Raw genomic sequence first — 22,510 nt, forward strand, 5'->3', positions numbered from 1 at the left:
GATGATAATATGACGAACAGTGATATTAACAAATAATATTCGAAGCTTAATGACAAATGTTCTAAATAGCCGGAGAAGGTTACATGTAATTTTGCTAAATATAAAATTGTGACATCAACATAGACACATGATTATACATAACCATACTACTATAAATAATTTTTTGAAAATTTGAAAATATAAACTAAACATAAACAATGTCGTACCGAGAGAAATATATACATATACATAATTATACATACCTCAAAAACTAGATCACCATAAACCTTTCACGAAAGCAAAAAGAAAGGTCTAGATAATAATAATTTTACCGTATAAAATATTCCAGTAAATGTTAACATTTTGGAAATGTTATATTAATTGATTATTGACATTGACATTTTCAAAATCAAAAATTTTGTAAGAAATAACAGTTAAAAATAAAGCAAAACAGGCATTTAGAATTACTATTAAAATGTCCGTCAAACCCAAAACACTCAATATAGAAGACTTACAAGAGCATTTTAGCAATGTCTTTGAGGGAGACCCTAATAATAAAGCTTTTCATCTTGACTAGATGATCATTGTGATTTGTTTCAGGGAGAATTTGATTACTGAAGAAGAGTTGAAAGCAGCAGTTTTTGCGCAGAACAATAATAAACCACCACGTTATGATAATTTACCAGCCGAAATGTTTAAATCATCATTTGATATAATTAAGGGTTTTACTAAAATTATTCAATAGATTGTTTAACTCGGGAGAATACCCTACCTCGTGGGGAAAAAGTAACATTGCGCCTATATTAAAAAGTTGACCTCGAACAAGCAAAAAAGTACCGGTGAATATCCTTAATACCAGTTTTGGGGAAAATTTATTCACAAAGTTTGTTGAACCGACTCAAACTCTAGGTACACTCATTTTTATTGTAATAGTATTCCGCTTAAGCCGGTGCTTGGGGTGTGAGGGTGTTGCACCTTACATTACCTCTCATGAACAGATTCAGTCAAACCGAGTTTGATAATATTTTGATTGGTTGCATTCTATGCTTCCAGTGGATCTCTTTATAGATGTTTTAACTATCACAACAGCAATCTTTAAGTGCCGTTGACGGTTGAAAAAGTCTCCCCGTACTAGGATCAGTGTTGTTAAATTTTCTGGTCCTTTGGGATCACGGAGTACACTTATTTTTATTGTAACAGAATTCCGCTCAAGCCGGTGCTAGGGGGTGTGAGGGGTGATGCACCTTACATTACCTCTCATAAACAGACTCAATCAACCGAGTCTGTTATTGTTTTGTCTGGATGCATTCTATGCTTCCAAATGATCTCTTAACATATTTTATTACAAAATGGTCAATTAAGTATAACAAATTGTCTAAAACCCAAATTGGGTTCCAAAAAGGAATTATTGATTGTACTTTTATTTTACACTCTGTTATAAATAAGGTACTGGATGCTGGGGGCAAACTGTATTGTGCCTTTATTGACTATGAATGCTGCTTCGACAAAATTGATTGCAACTAATTGTGGCAAAATTTGCTGGCAGAAAATATACATAGTAAAATAATTAAGGCTCTAAAAGCCATATACTCAACGATGAGGTCGTGTGTTCGTTATAATAATGTGTACTCAAATTTTTTGATACATATGTTGGATTGAAGAGACAGGGAGACCCGTCATCTCCTTTGCTGTTCATGTTTTTCGTGAATAAGATTATCAGCAACATAAGGCTGACATTTTCACAGTATTTGCATTAAAGCTATTTCTTTTGTTGTATGCTGATGATTAATTTGTCTTTGCAAAATCCCCTCAAACATTGTAATTTTTATTGAATGATATCGAAAATTATTGCAATATTTGGGGCCTGAAAATTAATATAGCAAAAACAAAGGCTATGATATTTGAATAGGGTAGGCATACAAATGACGTTTTTTTTGTTTTTGTTTTTTTTTAAATGACTCAGCTATTGAAGTTGCAAATAGCTTAAAGGACTTGATTATAAACCTTTATGATAATAGAAATTGACATCGCAGCCAGAAAAACATTGTTCACCATGCATCATTTGCTCAAAACAATTATTTGCAATCTTTAGCAATGTAGAATTGCCAAATTCACAAAAATGGAAACTCTGAAATCACCGGAGGGTAGTCTGGAACATACACTTTATTACATGCTGATACATAATGCAGATAATTCTAAGACTTAAAACGGAAAAAAATGGGCGTTTCAAATAAAATCTCTTCTTCAAGAACATGGACTTAATGAATATTAGATTAATCAATTTCCTAACGACGTTCAGTTTTCGTTAATAAAGCAAAGAATCTTAGATATGGTATGCTGATATAAACAATTCTAGCAGACTTATGACATACAGCTTATTCAAACTCGAATTTTGTTTTGAACAGTACTTAGACAGCATAGAAACATTGAAATACAAAATAGCGATGGCTGATTTTAGAGTTTCCTCTCATGACCTGGCCATTTAAACTGGTCGATATGACAACACTCCCCGCTCTGAATGTAAATCTCTGTATTGCTCTGTGAATACTATAGAAACTGAATACAATTGCCACTTAGTTTGTCCTTTCTACATAGAATTATGACGGAAGTATTTTAGCCAGTATTATTGTCAATGGCAAACTCTGAATAAATTTGACTACATCATGTCCTCTAAATCGAAACGGTTACAAATATCTTTAGCAAAATATATCTATTTCGCATTGCTTAGAAGGAAAAAAAGGAAATTCTGTAATGACCTCATTCGGCTTCAGTTACATCTGTTAACAACTGAATTTAACTTTTCTTTTGCTAACCAGATTTTCATATGTGGCTATAAACTAAACATTGCTTAATCATACAGTGCAATGCGTTTATTTCAGCATTAAACTTTAATGCCTAGAAAAACGTATCGTATTGTTTCAGCTAAGGAATTAAAAAAAAAGATAGGATATTGAACCGAATTGCATCTGTTAATTTTTGTTAACAACAGAATATAACTTTTGTGGCTTGACAACTATATAACTTGTGTAACCTGTAACTTTTGCCACTTTTTTTCAACGCCATTTGGACCGTGACAACATCTGACAATACCATGTAAATTGTAACAGTATATAACTTTTGCGGCTTAACAACTATACAAATTGTGTTACCTGTAACTTTTGCCACATTTTTTCAATTCTATGCACCTTGAGAACAGCTGATAATACCATGTAAATTGTAACTAGTTTTACTTGCAAAATTTCATTGATAATCTCTGCTAACATCTGAATACAACATTTGTGGCTTGGTTTTATGTAACGTATACATTTGGCAATCTTTTTTTCAATTCCATTTGGACCGTGATATAAGCAGATAATACTATGTATATTGTAACTATTTTTCTATGCTTAATCTGATCGTGCCTCTGATAATCTATTAACGGCTGAATGTAATTTTTGGCTTAATAAGTACGTAACCTGTGACTTTTGCCACTTTTTCAATCCCTTCTGTACCGTGACAATTACAATTATTACTATTTTAATTGTAACTGTTTTACTAGCTAAATTTCTTATTGCCTTTGATAATCTCTGTTAACAACTGAAAATAACTTATGTTGCTTGATAACTATGTACCTTGTAACTATTGCCACTTTTTCAACCTCTTCTGTGCCGTGACAACAACAGTTATTACTATGTAAATTGTAACTATTTTTACTAGCTAAATTTCTTAGTGCCTCTGATAACTTATGTTTCTTGATAACTATGTAACTTGTGTAACTTGTAAATGTCACTTTTGTTCCAGTATAGCTTGTGTCCCTGATATTACAAAATTGAATGATATTAATACTTTTTGTGACTATCTCCACGTGTTTGGTTCCATTGAGACCCTGACAATATCTGATAATACTGTGTTTACAAATTGTAACTATTTTTCACTTACTAAATTTTTTTTGTGCCTTCGATAACATCTATAAATAACTGAATACAATTCTTATCGTTGGCTCACCAATATTTCACATGTGGCTATAAACTGTAAAAAATGTTTGATGCCGAAATAAACGTTTTTATTGTATTGTATTATATTGTATTATTAGGTTATTTAACATTGTTCTGTACAATACGGAGATATATTTGGACGAGTACCCAGCTGAGAAAACCATATTGGACGAGCCGCTAGGCGAGTCCAATATGATTTTTCCAGCTGAGTACGAGTCCAAATATATCTCGTATTGTACAGTACAATGTTAAATAATCTTTTTATTCTATATCTATTTTATTTTGGTTAAAATTAGAAATGATTCACTGAATATTGTATTTCAACCGTTTCTGATTTCAAGACGCATAATCAAACTCTCTACATAGAGCGCCTACTTCACCCAATTTGCATTCGGAACATTTTCAGGCGTTTCGGGCTTTATCCCATGTCTTACATTGGACTGTTGAATCGTCCAAATATGGAAAAAATACAGTTTTTTTTAAATACGCACGTGCGTCCAACATGGTAATATACTGTACGGTCACGTGTTGCAAATAAACGTTCACGATTGAATAAATGAAATAGATATAGATATAGAATAATGTATTGTATTGTAATGTATTGTATTGTATTGTATTGTATTGTATATTGGCTTAACTACATTGAGAGACAACAAAACGAAGTAATGATAAACGTAAAATGATGGTTTTTAGTATCTTGAATTCTTATATAAACAAATGCAAACGCATGGTGTATAAAAGATCCTAATTTTCTTATGACTGATTTATGTTCGATTTTTATAAATTCAATAAACTTTAGCATATTCGGTCGTTTCCAGTATGCTGAAATAATAGATCGTTTCCTTAAATCAACATATAATGGGCATTCAGTTATAAAGTGATACTCATCTTCATGAATATTACAAAGACTACATTTCCTTTCATTTACTGGTACCCGAATTGGCCTTGCCCATCTAACAGATTCAATATTCAATCTATTGACGATACCATTAATCTAGCTAATGACAAGACAATGTATTCAAAATTTCACAAAAAACTCAAACTGAATTAACTATATTCATAGAATATATATTCTGTCTTTAATTATAAATTTTCAAATCCACAATGTAAATATAAATCCATCGAATGTTAACTGATTTTGCTTTTAAGAAATACAAGAAAGTTTTTTTCAATAAGCTGTCCTGTCCTCAGACAGCTTCCTATTTAATGCATCATGGAAGGTTTCAGCACTCCATGTATCACCAAGAATAAAAAGAAGATTCTACAAAAAGCCAGAATAAATCAGACTTTGAAAATAATGTTAACATCCTGTTTATCCATACCTTTTGGAAAATAACATATTGGCATACAAGAGGACCGCTTTACAGTTAACAATGAGTCATAAATATAAGAAATAAAGTAAAACATAATGAGGAATAATATGTACATAACATGATTTTTATCTTTTTGACAGATACAGGCCCAGGGAAGCATTCATCATGACATGATAGTTGGTATCGGTGAAATTTTATGGTAATAAGAGTCTGAATAAACCTATCTCTAGGTCAATAACTAAACCAAGAATAAAATAAGTTATGTTTCGATTGATTGTGTTCCAAGGCATGTTTTGCACGAGAAAAGTGACAAATGATTGTATTTCTATTTTTATTAAAGCAACAAATTGACACTTACAGTCATGTATGAAGAAGATCTGTGATGTTTTATGAGTACGAGAATAACGTGATAAATCATTTAGGACACCGTGTCAGTTCCGATCAATATAAACATGTCTATTATTGAATGTGAGTAAACCAGTCAAATATCAACAAAAAAAACCCCTCTTTTCTATTTGTTTAAAGACAGTTTTTCCTGAACATAGTCGTGTTTACCCACAGCTTTTATTAAATGATTTGCATGTGTATATCCGTTTGCACAATGATGAATAGCTTTAAACATTATGTAAATAAATGATTAAGGAGGTGTCTGCCAAATGTATATCAGCATTAAAACAATATCAAAAGAATGTTTAATGAGATATAGACATCACAGTATTAAACTGGATGCTTTCTTAACATGTGACTGTAGCTAGATATGAAATTTTATTGTGAACACGGCTCTATATACAAGATAAATAAAATCTGGAAAGTAGATCATAAATATATCTAGGATATTTATTTTATTTTTGACGAGGATTTTTTTTTAAATCTATTAAAAATAATATGTTTTATGGGAAAGATGACCATAGTACCTATTTAAAGGTGGTCAATCACATTTAAACAACATTTAATGACATTTTTTACTTTTTGTATATTCTGGTAGAGAATTATTTAAGGAACAAAAAGGCCGATTGCATAGAGTTAGAATCCTATTTGAAATGTATATTTTATTATTTTTATAAAATTTTGTAATTACTCCCCTTTAATATGAAAGTATATAAAAAGCTGGGTATTTCTTTTTATTTCGATACAATGTCTAGTTTTACATTTGCATTTGATAGACATATCAACTATTGAACAATCTGAACCAAAATGCAAGTTTAAAAGCTGTGTGTAGCTTCTGAATTAATTTATTTCCAATCTATCTTGGTTGCGCAACCAAGATAGGCAAAGGGAGGTAATAATAATTTTTCAAACTTGCGTTTCTAAAGAATTCCATCTAAATACATAATTTTTAATGCAAATATTTACAAATATATTACAATATGTCTAATATTTATATATTTCCTTAGGCAAAGTATGTTTATCAAATTTATACTTATGATAAAATAACTCTATCTTTGTTGGGCAACCAGGATAGGAAAATGAAATTTTAAAAATACCTCCAGTGAAAATCTAATTTGTATTAAGTGTTAAGTGAACATAAATGAGAGTAAATGATCAGATGCTAAAGTTTCGAACAAATCCGTTACATGGCCAAAATCTGATTATCCACCTTTAAATATATTATACTAACTTCTTTGCATAATGCTACATTAAATTTGATCAAGATTTAGATGACAGAAATCAAAGTCAAAATATCAAAATATATTTGTACTTATAATAAATAAATAGTACTAACTGTGTTATTTAAAGGCAATTCAATACAGATTGTTTTCGGATCTTATATTTTCCACATTTTTGTAAGATATCGACAAAAGAACAGTGACATAAATTTTTAATTTCGTATCTTTCCTTTTATGTTCTAGATTTTTGAGCGTTCGCCGTTTGGTTGGCAAGAAAAAGTCAGGGAAAAAATGTTTTAGAACATGTTTCTATAGTAAAGAAAACATGTGTCCTTTACATTATTGATGTGACCCTACAAGCAGCACAAGCTGTAATACCGGATGCACGATGATTTATTTATTTTTACCTTGACGTTTGATATGAAATACTTGAGTTAAAGGGAGTTTTTTGTCTTTCATTTTAAAGATGATTATCAAGGTAGCTAAAGAGATTAACTGTTTAAGAAATAATATATCTCATTTAGTAATTTGTAGCTGAATAAAATCATTGTTTGTCATTCAGATGCGAAGGAATTATATCACGAGGGCGCAGCCCGAGTGATCTAATAATAGTACGCATCTGAATGACAAACAATGATTTTATTCAAGAACAAATCACTAAATGAGAAATAATATTTCGATTCTATCACATTACCAAAGATTTTAAAGTGCATCCTTGACAACATCCATTAAATAGTTGCCTGTTTTCTGTTGGCTTCTTTTAATTAAAATTAATCTTAAAATTCTCGATAACAGCATATGAGCCGCGCCATGAGGAAACCAACATAGTGCGTTTGCGCATCCGCGCAGTCTGGTCAGGATCCATGCTGTTCGCTTTCAAAGCCTTATTGCAATTAGAGAAACTGTTAGCAAACAGCATGGATCCTGACCAGACTGCGCGGACGCTGGCCGCAAATGCACTTTGTTGGTTTTCTCATGGCGCGGCTTATATGTCATTAATAAAATGAACAGAACATAGGCAGTAAAGAGAGAGATAATAAGACTAAGGTCGTCTATCATCATAAATCCGCCATAGACAAATATAGACAACTCTGTGGTAAATATTTTATATGACGAATTGTAACGGATGCAGGGCAAAGTCAAATAAACAGGCAAATGATAAACAAAAGCACAGTGGCATCGCCTTGGAACGGTTTGTGACAAAAGACATGGCTAAGTTGTTTGTTCGTTAATTGTACATGAACCCTAAATGTGAAATCTTAATCGTATGCGTCATTTACTTTTTATACTAAACAAAAAGTAGTACCATTCGATCTTTAGAACCTCGTTTTATTTAAAACAAATCAAATAATTCATCACTTGTTACGGACACATGATATCTGAAATATACCATGCCCTAATCTAACAGCATGCAGGTTTTAACCTAACAACATGTAGGCACGCAGAACAAAGTAAACCTAAATCATAATGAAATTTACCACTTATGTCGTTTAAAAAACACTTAAACGTTCCATTATAAATTTTTAATTTCAAACAAGACAGCAACAGTATCTGTTAACTCTATAAGTACCAAAATAGTTATAGAATTTCCACACTTAGATAGCGTTTTTAAGTAGATTCCTTTAATAGCTTTTCTTTGTTCAGTGTAGTTTAGTTTCTTATGTACTAATGAGTAGTTTCTAGCTTATGTTTTCATGCATAAAAAGACCTTGATATATTCTAATTGACTAACAAAATAGAATTGGCAAATTAAACATGGATCGTCTGTGCGATTATTGGATTTGCCGATCCTATTCTGTCGTTCATTTCGCATGAACTTAAAAAAATCATCTTTTAAGGTTATTCTGCACGTTTGATAAACCGGAAGTGATGGCGCAACGTCATTGATCCAGATAACGTAGAATAAAACCTGGATTCGGCGTACGGAAATGAAAATCATTTTATGAGTTAATGGCAACCCGTGAGTAAATTTATTACAATGGCAACGTAACTATCTTTCTAAAGTTGAAATATGATATTAAAACATCTGACACGTTAAATAATTCAAAATAATGACTTTTAACCAGCTTGAAATGTGCGGATCACTTTAATCATAAGCAAATATCTCAAAAACAATCCAACGGACCTATGCATTTTATTTCACCATAATATAAGTCATATGTTCATTTGCAGCTGTGAAAAGTTTCATTAAAATCTACATTGTAGAAAAAATTCTATTCGCAAAAATGTTATGAAAACTGTGATTTTTTCCATAGACTCCCATTATGAAAGCTTGCGTGATGTCCCAATTGTTCAAAACAGTCTAGAAAAAAAATCAAGCACATGACCCTATCTTTTTATTTGCTGAATTTTCTACGTATATTCTGAAGTTTTGAAAAGTCAGGGTTTAATCCAATACTACATTGTAGAAAAAAAATTTGATCCAAACGTGCAGAACTACCTGAAGTAAAAATTTCAACAAAGCCTAGTCATGCAAAGACATCATCGCATTCATTTCATGATCACTCCCGTTTTTAAAAAGTCCCAAAAATACACGTAAAAGTGATTTTACAAATCGAGCAAATATCGTTTAGAATGATACAGATGTATGATAATTGACTTTATACTGTTTTATGGTCAAATATCAAGATAAAAGGTAAGGTGCACAGAGTACCCCAAACACAGCCATAGAGCCATGCATCGCAAAGTAGGCCCGAAAACAAAAAGAAACTGTAACGGAAAAATTAAGGAGACGTGATCCTTAAAAAAATTTGCAATAACAAGTGCATTTTAGTTATAAGTTTTTCTGTCCTCTCTAGGAAAGTAACTATATATATGTTCAAATTGCAGCACATTTTTGTCTGAGAAAGCTTAAAAGACTTTGTTGGTAATGGAGTCTAATCATAGCTGCTTTACAGTAGAGTTCTGCTAAAGCCCTGGCTAGGAACTTTTCGCATTGCTCTATGTTATGTTCAGTTAAGCGAAATCTGCTTTTATTTTGCTTGCTTGACACCAAGACTTCCAAAAGATTGTACGAATAATATGTTTTAGCGCACTTTTTTCTGGTTATAATATTGCCTAAAAGCTAGTTAGCTTTCTGATTGATTCAGCCATAAATTCTTGTAACTATGAAGCTGCTCACAGAAGAATTATTAAGAATACAAAAAATAAATCAAACAAGCGTCCTTTTTTCGTGATATCTTCTACTTAGTCTTTAACGACCTTGGAAAACACACAGGCACTACAAATTTGTTCGCAAGAATGCCGTAAGGGAACGTACAATACGCGACAAATAGGTTGCATACAGGTGGAAGTAACGTACCTAGTATACAGTATGGGTCCATGAGACATATACATTTAAATATATTACAATGATTATAATTATTTTACCAAATGCCAAAACGTAATTTTGAAAACTTTTTGCCCCAGTGACAATGACCCGTTAGCAAGGTGAATATCAGCATTTTTGCATGTACATGGCTTCCATGTCCGCATTCTTTAAAACATATTTCCCTATCAATGATTGTCCGACTTTTTGGCAAGTGAATAATTTTTTAGATTTTTTTTTACTTTAAAGCCCAGTTGCAAACCGTTTACGCACAGCAAGCGAGCAACGGCATACGAAGCGGTAGTTTTCTCTCTGTCCGAATAAATCTCACACATTTTTCGCATCAAAGTCTCACACCGTGCAAGTTAAAAATAACGTAACAAGCGGTCAGAACAGCAAACTATCAAGACTAAAAACTAGATTTCGTAAACATGTTGCGGATCTGTAAGCAATGGACTTGTCAAAATGTTGATTTTCACCTTGCTAATTGCGCATTTTCACAGGGGCAAAAAATTCAAAATGACTTTTTTGCATAATTTTATTCTCAGAAAACATTATCATTTTTATATACTTAAGTCTATATGGCTCATGGAACCATACTGTAACTTACACCTGTGTATCTTAGTAAAACTTTTGTACGCAATGAATTAAAATCATTTGTTTTACGGGTGAATCATTGATATATAATATATTGCCATTATAGTATAAGTTGAAACAAGACAATGATTATGAAACTATTAGGATGACTCATGTTAATATTAGCAGTGGCTTTTGGTTAGTGTTCATTTAAAGTTTAAAGTGATGTATACGCTTGATGAAATTTGATTCACTACTTTTTTTTTATAGATCTATATCCTTCTTTATAACATATAGAATGTACATAAATATTTACATTCCAATAGATGACTGCGTAAATGATGACTACAATAATGTGTAGGCAACTAAAGAGAATAAAGTATCTTACCATTCGTCAAGTTTAGTTTTGAGCAAGGATTTACAGTATCACAGCTAGGGGTTGTCCAATTCAAACGTTTTACTGCACGATTCCCTGTTGGTGGTAACCATGTCACAGATGTTTTTGAAATCTTTCTTCAATTTCTTTTATGGCTCTTTGTATGACAACCTCTGTCAATGCACATATACGGGCATAAATCTAATTTGAAGAAAAGAAAACTGAGTGACATGGTTCCCTAAACCAGGAAATAGTGTTTGAAACGCAGTACAATTTTTCTCATGATAAAAGTCTTTTGAGTGAAATAACGCCATTCCATTGTTTTGTTATTACACTAGCGTAATAACATTTTATTACTGCCGTAGTTTCTAGAGTAGAAAGTCGTTGGTCGCATTGACTTTGTCTAAAATCGCATTTCATTACACATGTATTTTATTCAACCCGTTTAATAAACCCTGTATAAAAATACTCTGTTAAAATTCTCTTTTTAGGTCACCTGTGACGTAGTGACAAGGCGAGCTTTTATGATCGCCCTTCGTCCGTCGTCAGTTCACAATTTCTTGTGAACATGATAGAGATCACAGTTTGTAATCAATTTTATCACACAACTTGTATTGGCATAATATCTCGGTTCATTTCGAAAACTGACCAGATTCGATCATTGGTTCCATTGGTTAAAAAGGCCAAAAATTGCTATTTTGGCTTTAGCAGCCATATAGAGACTTTATTTATAGTTTGATTTAATACAGATTTGAAAAATATCTTTAACAACAATATATCTTGGATTCCATGATAAATCCGTCAGATCAAATCAACGGTTCCGTAGTTACGGTCCCTGGTTGACATCTGAAAGAGCCAAAGTTTGTTAAATTTACCTTGTAAACATGACAGAAGTAGATCATACTTTATGTTGGTGCAAATTAAATTCTAGAAACTGACAGTTTTTGTTCAGTTGCTATTTGCTTTTTTAAATAACTATTATGCATCTGATCAATTCCTTAATTTCATAACACTCCTCTTAACTGGAATAATTTCTGCTTACACTTTTGTGACAGACATGCATTGTTGAATTTCTGTTAGAAAACGGTGCTAAAACAAAGCAAATACAAAACCATGAATTTTGAGTTATCGAAACATATGGTTCTTATATGAATATGTTAAATAGGATGGTTGCAATAAACAAGAACCCTTTTTACTATTACAGAATGTCAAATTTTTGAAGTCAGTGTTTTTTATAATTGCTTTAAAATGAAAACAATTACTAGAATACACGCTTTCATACATAAAACCTATCCTATTTTGTTCAAGCAAAAGCACTTTCTTCTCATTCTTATGTAACAAACGAGAACCGAGTTATCCAAGACTAACTGCTATGATGTGATTGCATTTTGTCTGAACAGTATTCATAATTTGGAAATGTCAGTTGAAAAAGGAGTAATGTAGTATTTAAGTAAGGGAAATCACGTCATGAAATTAGATAGAAAATATTCAATTGATTACATTCATAGAAATTGTTCTGTTTAAGACAGCCTGATAACGTATGTGATTGATTAAGATGGAAATGTACTGCTTTACTGGAGCCATGAGGAATAATGTAGGTTATGTAAATGACATTTTATTACAAAATGTACTGACCGATTCAGAGCCGCCGAGGCCAAGCTATGTTTAGACCTTATGAGTCATTATGTCAGTTTATTGAAACACCTTAATGTTTGATAACTTATGTTAGACCTGATAATGTTACACATTAGTTGTCCACCAGGTGAAGTTTGTGGAATTGAGAGCTATGAATGCCATAAACCGATTTTAACTCCCAGTTGCTTTATTTCGCGATGCCTAGCTGTACGAGTACTGCGTCACCTCTTTACGTTTTTCAAACCACGTGGTCTGTCGTTGTTGTATGCTATAAGTGTTTCACTTTCAAAGATTCTAACGAAAAGAAAACTAATTCATAATACAGGTTATGCCAGTGTCATAAGCTTAATCATCAACTTTGATACTTTTATACTTTTTATACTATGTTAACAAGCTATGTTGGAAATGAAAACTGAATATTAATTTATATTGTTTTATTGTTGTATTATTTTCTATTGGGAGAAATAGAGAAATGTAAAAAAACAATCTTACGGTAATATGAAATATGAAATTATCTTCTTCATGAATGACACTGCATGCATATTATCGTTTTCTCGTAAATGTCTTTTAGGTTAAAATTAACTGCTTCGAGGTGACATAAAAATCTATCAATTTTTAATTTGTTTGGTTATGAAAGCCACTCAGCTTTACATTTAACATAATTGATAATGTCTGGTATTTTTGTTTGTCATTAAACGTTCCTAAAATAAATTTACTTGATGTTCACTTAAAGCACACAGGTGAAGAGTAATATGAAATAAGGCACTACCTTAATCGGGAATCGATCCGACTTCAGATCATCCAATAACATTTGAAAAGAACTGTCTAATGACGGCACGGACCGAAGGACACAATTTTCAAGTCGAAAGTAAATATCTCATTTGGTATAACGTATGCTACCGAATAGGGATCGATCCCGATTTTCGTCACTTCGCGCAGGATCGATTCCCTATCAATTTAAAGGTAGATTTTGGAAATAAAAACTACACTGCCATATTTGTACTGATATGCAAGACGTTGCGGTTCGGACATGTTATGTGGACGCTTATTAGGCACATGGAAAAAACGTATTCTTCCAAAAAATCCGAAGTCAGACGCTTTGTGCATGTGCTGGAAGTACAATTTTTTTTTAATTCGATAGTATATATCTCAGTTTGGTATATCGCTCGTTACCGTAGAGGGATCGATCCCGACGAAAACCGGTAGGATCGATTCCCTATTAATTTCTTTCATCAGTATAAAACGTCAGAAGTATATAGGTCACTCCTTTCTAGGTATTTTGAACATCTCAGATATCATCTGTAGTTATTCATATACCAACACATTTGTATCACTAGACCTACGACAAAATAACATTATTTATGAAAAAGGTTTAAATTATATTTTTCATTCGTTCCATTTTAGACAGCCTAAGTGTAAAGTGACAAAGACGAGCTGTCGTAATCGCCGTGGGTCCGATGTCCATCTTGCTAAGTTAAAATATTATAGTTTACCATCCAGTGGTTGTCTCAAACTGTTTACCTCAATATATTATCGTAAGAGTAAGGTTCTTGATCATTTGGGAACTAAAGCTAGGTATGGCAAAAACATAAGGAAACATTTCCTGCCTGTCTACTTAAGTTTGAGATGTCAGGTCAAATCATAGAAACATCTTGTAAACATTCTAGACGCCACATTTTTATGTGTCTATCTTATCGACATGACACCTAGTCCAATATTTTATCTTTATCAAATCTAAGTCAGATTTGAAACTAGGCCATCTGGAGAAAAATAGGTCTTTCTTTGAAAACTATAGCGAAAAAACCCCTTATGGATACATTATTGATACACTAAATACATAATTTTGTATACTAAATACATCATTTTTATATCTTGTATGAGATTTGGACGGAATTTTTGTCTTCATAATATGTAGGTCAAATTTATTGCTAAACAATGAGGAAAAAAGAATGTTACTTTATAAAATGTTTATATGTGATTCCTGCTACTTTGTTTAGGATCAATGTGCTGAACTCCTTTTCCACTGACTATATTATAATATTGCATATCTCTGAAATAGTTAATGGACATAATGGCAAAGTATTGTTATTTCTATCACAGCTATCATGGTGGCTACTTGAAAGATGTTGCTGTTGGATAATGGCTCCATAAACACAAAAACATTTCCACAATTTCTCCATAACAGAACCTTCTTTTGTATTGTAGGTTTTGACATTCTAATGCATTACAATACAGTCGAAAATGTATTTTCTAAAATGCATCCTTTTTTCGTAACAGCTTAATTATCATTATCAGCTAGTAAAATGTTTAACCTTTGTGATCACGGTTGCAATATATTTTAAATCTGTTTATAGTCATAGTTCTGAACCCATACTTTAAGACGAGCACAGAACATTGCGAGTGTAAGTATTGACCCTTTCTCTTTCCCATACGTTTAAAGGACGCATGTGCAGTTTTAGTAACTCGTACCCAATGAAAACATTTGACTATTGGAATTTTGATGACCATAATGTTTGAAACATAATACGTACGATAAATGGTCCTAGTGGTAATTCACATCCTCGGTCCTGATGTCTTCTTATTCCTTTCCACACGCGATAGTGAAAAGATATGATATGTAACACTTGACAGAGTTCGGATGAAAAGAACGCACTCCTCAGTTAGACAAGTGTAAAAATTGTACAATTTCAAATACAAATCGTGTCGTTTATAATATTATACATAATATTTGGTGTTGCAATCAGTTAAAAGTAGTTTTTCAGTAAAAAACATTCAAAAGATTGCATGACTGTAAAAAACATAATATCATATACTTGTGCTAGTCGCCAGATCAAGTAAAATTTATAAATACCCTTGTAAGCATAGAAAGCAACTAAGCAAAATATAGCAGACTTGGTTTGATTGAGTCTGTTCATGAGTGGTTATAAAACATGCAGTTTTCCTCGCGCCAAAGCTGCGATGATCAAAGCGTTTATATGCGTTTTTTACGTTTAGTTGACATAGATCAACAAATTCAAATTTGAACCGGCCATATATTGTTACATGATGCAAATCGGTAAAAGAAGAGAAAAATACGTTTAGCAAACAATTTATGCATAACAAATATGCATTTAGGAAATATCTGTCATCTCGTAAGCATAGCAGTCGGTTTGATTTGTTTTGTTTTATACACAGGAAACTAAAGGGAGTGACAGATGAAGACCTACAGTACCTACCATCTTGTCTGAAAGGTACAGCTCGTGTTTTCATTATGTAAGTTTATGATGACATATCTAAATTGATGATGTTATATCTTGATTACATAAACATAAGCACGATACTTATATATCTATAAACATAAGCATGCTATTTATATATCTATAAACACAAGCACGATATCAATATATCTGTCACAAGAGACATTGGTATTACATGTAATTATTCTGCATACACGAGATTTCACGATAAAAGATCTAATACGATGTCGTGGTCATCGCGAAAAAATATGATACGTTTCATTACACTGTACTGAGTTTGAATCTCACTGGATGCTTGTTTTTTTGGTAGCATTTGTTTTCATGATATGAACCTAACAGCTACTTGATTTAAAAGTGAAATTGTATTTTACCATGCACTGAAACTTTAAAATAAACTGATAAAATACGTTGAAATTGTGCTGGTGTAAAAATTTTAGAGTACTGTAAATTAATCAATTTCAAATTTTATAAACATGTATGATATCTGTCACACATGTCTGACACAGATTTCGGAATGATTCTTTCTTACATTTTCAGATCAGTTCAGGAAAGTAACTTCACTTTGGGAGGACTTGTCAGTTCTTTGACGGAACGTGTTAGACAGTTTGTGGTCGACCTGTAAGTTACAGATATGTATATGTTTTCTTTGTTTTGTACATAGTTTTGCCGTTTCCTGACTCTCGTGTCGGAAAGTATAACAGCTAAAGCTTTCAAATTTTACAGGATGACTAAATATTACTTGAGGAGAATCCCTATCATTTTTAAGGTTAGTGGGTCAAAGGCAAAGGTCACAGTTACCTGGAGACTGAAAACGTATTTGGTCTCTAAGTAAAAAAGTATAATAGCTACAGCGGTCAGTCTTTAGTCACTTTACTCAGTAAGTACGTACCAATAGCGAAAGTCCCTTATCGTTTGTAGTATCAGCGACTTTAAGGTCAGTGTCTCTTTTATCCGACTTAACTGCTTTGTTTTGTTTTGTTTCTGAACTCTTAGTCAGAAAGTGTAATAGCTATTACATTCAAATTGAAAGGCACTGGCATCCAGATCGTTCGAAAAAAAGAAAAGTTTTTTAGATATCTGGAAGTAATTGCTGTATTTCTTATGAAACTTAATTACTGACAGACTATTATGTTACGGAAACAGAGGAGAATTAGTTGTTTTTACTACTTTTTACGATGAAAATCGAAAAGCGTTTGTTTACTCGAGGTAAATTGCTTCGATTACAAATATCTATTCTTAACGCGCATTGAACACTAAATCCTCTATAGCGGTATTGGCAACGACAGCGCAAAACTTCTTTATTGCCGCGGCGGTCCGGGTTCGATTCCCGACGCGCGGTCATCTTTTTTTCTTGATTCAAGCATTTTTAAGGTAGTTTAGAAACATATTCTAATGTTCATAATATGACCAAACTTCAATTTGAAAGAGATCATTTTTCAGCCAAAAATTTGAGGTAAGTGCCTTTAACATAATAACTAATTACCATTTAAAAAGAGAAAGGTCAATGTCACAGTAGCATAGAAACTGAAAATACTTTCAAAACTGTAAGTCAGAAAGAATAATAGCGATGGCAGAAAAATTTTACACAATGACAAAATACTGTTTAAGTGTTAGAGGGAGAATCCTGTCAATGCCTCAAAGATCAAGGTCACAGGGACCTGACTTAACCTCTGCTAGATTTTCCATTTTCTGATTGTGTCAGAAAGTATAATAGCTAATGCTTTCAAACTTATAATGACTAAATATCGACTGAGAAACAACCCAGTTTATTAGGCTTCTAGGTCCATATCACAGGGATTAAAATTAATTTTCTAGTTTTTTGTTTGAATATCTTTATCCAAATAACCTTCGTTTTTGTATTTGTTCTTGTTCAGTTCAGTTTCTTTACACTTTCTTAGTATCCCTCTGCCACCTGCCTGTAACTCATGCTAGTACCCTCGAAAGTAAAATTAAAATAGATCAGTTTCTTTATATTGTTTCTTAGTATTCCTAACTCTCACAACATTCCTTTCGTTAAGGTATCTTTTTGTTTCTAAGTATGTGGCATACTCCACTCCTTAACCCCCAAAATTGTTAGAAAACTATTATTTTACTTTTTATAATTTCAGTTTCTTGATAATTTTCGATGTAAATTTTAAATTCCGCCCCCTCCCCTCCCACCCCACCAAAAACAAATGCTGACAACTTCCCATTTTTACTGTCAAGGCCATTCTGCTCGCGTACTATATGCCGTTACTGTTGATACTTAATGCATTTCGTTTACAATACAAATACCTTTAATTCTAACACGACCCGTTCCATTTTCCTATTATTATATCTATATGGCTGAAAGTTGTGTGTTATTAAAGAACAATTCATTTTTCTGACGTCAAAATTATTACGTCATGAAGTCAAACGACATAGCGGCGCGCTGGTAAAGCAGGCAAATATTTAATGAATGTCGTCAAGGGTGTACTTTAAAATCATTGGTAGCATGTTAAAATCAAAATAATATATCTCATTTAGCGATTTGCTCTTGAATAAAATCATTGTTCGTCGTTCAGATGTGTTCGATTATATCACTCGGCTCCGCCCTCGTGATATAATTCCTTCGCATCTGGACTCCAAACAATGATTTTATTCAGTGACAAATCACTAAATGAGATATATTATTTCTTAAACAACACAAATATGTCATAAACTGGTCGTTTTTTATACAATATAAAAACGACATAAATCTGTTTTCTTTACGATACAAATACCTCATATATTTTCTTTCCTTTACTGCATTTGGATATAACCTATGACGAGTTTTGTTTTGTTATGAGTGCTATTGTTACGTCTGTCATTTCGCATTAGAATGACATTAAGGTGGAATGCGCCCCAAATTTTTTTTCCGAATTTCGTCCTGAAATTTATATTGTAAAAAATTCAGGATATATGCGATTGAATACCGATTTATTTTGATGCCATTTTGTTTGAGGTTTTTCCTATTGTGTCACAAACATGGCCCCTGACGTCGCTTTTCGTGCAACGCCCAGCTCCGAGTGCTCACGGCATTTTTCCTTTCCTGCGCTCTGAATGTCACATAAATGAAAAATACAAAATAGTTGTCACTTTGCATGCAGAAAATGCCACTCGATGGTATAAAATTTAGCGAAAAAAGATTGACGCTTAAGACGTCAGAGGCGAAATGGTCACGTCAAAACGGAAAAACTCGCATCGAGTTTTGCTGCAAATTTTGCCTTAAAATCCAATTTGTGAAAAATTGGCTCGATAAAAAAACGTATAACTTTGGTATGTTGTTTAACGGTATTTGTACTTTTAGCCGACACAAAGATAATTAGGGGTCACCGACTTACATTTTTCAATATTTGACAATGTTTTACCCCTACTCCCATTAAGAAATGACACGCTAAATCTTGTTTTATCTGACAAATTAATCTAAAAAAATCCGCGAAACTGCATATGTCGTCATTTTCTCCATCTTAGTCATTTGATGTCAAATTTCCTTCACACGTAAACATTTAACGGATTGATAAAATGGATCCACATGGAAGTATTGAGAGACATAAGGGGAGATTTGTTAAGAAAGTGTTGAAGAAAAAGTCAGATTCTTTAAAAACAAGTAATAAACTGAAACATTCATGTGATTACGGACATGTTCCGGAAAGAAGAATTGTAGATATGAAACATTTTGGCGAGATATTTGATAAAGGGTGTAAATCATGTAAACGACATTTCTTATTCAAGGATCGCAGAAAACATTTATGGACTTTGTTCATTAGTGAAATTTAAGTGTTCAAAATGTCGACAGGAAACTACAATTTCTACATCGAGGGCTTCCGGAGAAACTGATAAGACTTTGACAAAATCTCCGTACTCAGTTAATCTGAAAGCTGCAATCGGTGAGAGTTTTATAACATCTTTTCTAATATTTATGACTTCATTAATAGTTTATTTACCTATCATTTGTACATCTTTGTAATTGTACTTCCTGTCTCACCCGAAGGCTCTGATAGTTGTACTACTTTGAATCGTATGGCTATAAAGGAAACCCTGACTTACCATGAAGTAAACCCTGAATAACCAATAATGACACACTGACCAGGATTCGCACCGAGAGAAGGAAATGTTGAAATTACGGTCAAATTCCGCTGACAGGATATAAATCCGCAACCTTCGATTTAGGAGTCAGAAGCTCTATCTCTACACCACTGCGCTTCCCAAAATGTTTTAGATTTTTGTGTGGGAAGTTTGAGTTAAATTCGTGATTTTTGGAGCAAATTTGATTATGTAAAACAAATGAAATTAAGAAAATTAAAAAGAGTATTTATTGAAATTGACAGTTCCCGATCTTTCCGTAGGTACACAAAGAGTACGTTAATTCACCATTATTGTAATTAATTTGAACAGGCATGATCCACGCAGGTATAGGAGAAACACACATGAATGGCTTTCTTGTGACATTAGGGATACCACCAATACACCATAAAACATTGAAAAAACATGAACGGAAAGTTTGAAAAGTTATGGAGGAAAATGCACGAGATTCATGTGCCCATGCGTGCGAAGAGGAAAAGGCGGCATCACAAGCTTGTATGTTACCAGCGACTGTCACAGAACGATGTGATGGCGATAACATAAGAGACACGTTCCTGCATGAACCAAATACTGATCGGGTTGCAGCAGACGACAAAGAGATCTGTGGAGCAGATGACACCGACACTGATCAAATAACTTTTGATGAGGCAATGCCTATGTTAGAAGAATATGGTAATAAATCATTATTATCTCTGTTATATGAGACGAATGTCTACGAATTGCATACACTTGCCCCCTAGACTGACAGTTAACATACTTCCTACATTTTCTCCTTTTTATTTTTCTAATTCCATTTCATAGAGACAAGAGCCAGTCTATGTTAGATATTTTCACAATGTTGTTAAAATTTCAGACTATGATATTAGACATGTGATATAGACTGGCTCTGTCCAATTCATTCAATCATAAAAAGTGTAAAAAGGTACATCATAGTCTAGGAGCTAGTGTACGATTTGCCTACACCGTCTCATTTCATGCAGAATGTATTCTAGTACTGAAAAGTGTGATTAAAGCACTCATTCTACACGACTTTGCGCAAACATTGGGGAAACTAGGATTTATTTATTATGGACTTCTTTCGATTACATCGAGGAAGCACATTTTTGACCGAATTACTGACCTTATTCCTAATATACCAGATGCTATGCAAATGCTTAAGCTTAAAAAATGTGTTAAAACTGTCTTTCATTTAAAAAAAAAAACACAATATTTTAACTTAAAGCATCACCGAAATCAATATATCAGCTGTATGGTTATCGACCACGTGCTATAATCACGCGCACTGGTTAAGCGAGTTATAGCGCGTACGTGCGGGAACTTCCCTGTCTCCTGTTTATCCCTAGCCTGGCTCCCTGGCTGCATGGTTATTTCTATATAAATACTGGAAACATTTTGTAAGAAAATTTTACGCCTCTAAAATAGCACAATTTTATCTGATGGCTGAACCATACATACCTATGTTCGGAGCCAGGGGAATAAAAAATCTCAATGTAGAAACTACCTTCTGGAGTTACTTCCCTCTTAATGAAGAAAACTGATATATGTAAATAAGATCCGGATGCTACAGACTTTTGCCAAGCAAACGAAAATGCAGGAACCATTGGCGGAAATTTCATATTTTACGACATTGAAACTACGTCACTAGGGAACGAAGCTGAAATTGTCCAACTTTTTGCGATGTCCAGGAACGGCACAAAATTCAACCAGTATGTCGTTCCCGACGGGTACATCACTAAACAAACGTCGGCAGTACCGGAATTACGATTTCTGTAATAAACGATAAAAAGGTTTTATACATACAAGGAAAACCGCTCCCCGGGCGCACCATTTGTGATGATTTGAAAAGTTTTATTGAATGGATTCGGTTGTTGGATGAAAAACATAACATTTTAGTTGCCCATAATGGAAAACAATTCGACATGAGAATCTTGGTAAAAAGTTGTATTAAAGCCGGATGTCTGGACGAGCTATCTGAACAGATTTATGGATTTGTTGACACTTTACCACTGTTTAGATCTATATCAGAAAAGGGAGTTTCAGCATCGCTAGTAAATATATATCAGAGGGAGTTCGGTTGTAAATACAACGCACATGACTCATGTGAAGATACGCAAGCACTTATGCATTTGTTTTATCACAAAAATCTCGAACAAAGAGCATCATCTTCTTTCATAAAATTTGATCATGCTTTGAAATATTTAAAAAATGTAAGTGTTGTTAAAAGAAATCGCAACCAAATTGAGCGTAAACTCTGCGTGGAGAACAAAATAATTTCCAAGTATTTAGCAAGGAAAATAGCTGTCACCGGACTTTCTTATGATCATTTACAGCTAGCATTTGCAAGGGACTGTTTTATGTTTTATGCGGTATGTTTTAGGAGAAAATGTTAACGGTAAAGCGAGAGTAACCGAAATGACAACTATT

The 22,510-nt window shown here is 33.0% G+C and overlaps 1 protein-coding gene across 1 annotated transcript in view; it reads left to right on the forward strand.

Moving 5' to 3' along the window:
* The window catches only part of LOC123528975 (myoblast growth factor receptor egl-15-like), a 142,847-nt gene that overhangs the window by 43,692 nt on the left and 76,645 nt on the right, over nt 1-22,510 (forward strand). Inside the window, exons 2-3 of the mRNA XM_045309097.2 lie at nt 15,942-16,019; nt 16,541-16,621. Of these exons, the coding sequence (XP_045165032.2) occupies nt 15,942-16,019; nt 16,541-16,621 (159 nt within the window). The remainder of the gene's footprint in view (nt 1-15,941; nt 16,020-16,540; nt 16,622-22,510) is intronic.

The sequence above is a fragment of the Mercenaria mercenaria genome, chromosome 13, assembly GCF_021730395.1.
Source record: "Mercenaria mercenaria strain notata chromosome 13, MADL_Memer_1, whole genome shotgun sequence".
NCBI lineage: Eukaryota > Metazoa > Mollusca > Bivalvia > Venerida > Veneridae > Mercenaria > Mercenaria mercenaria.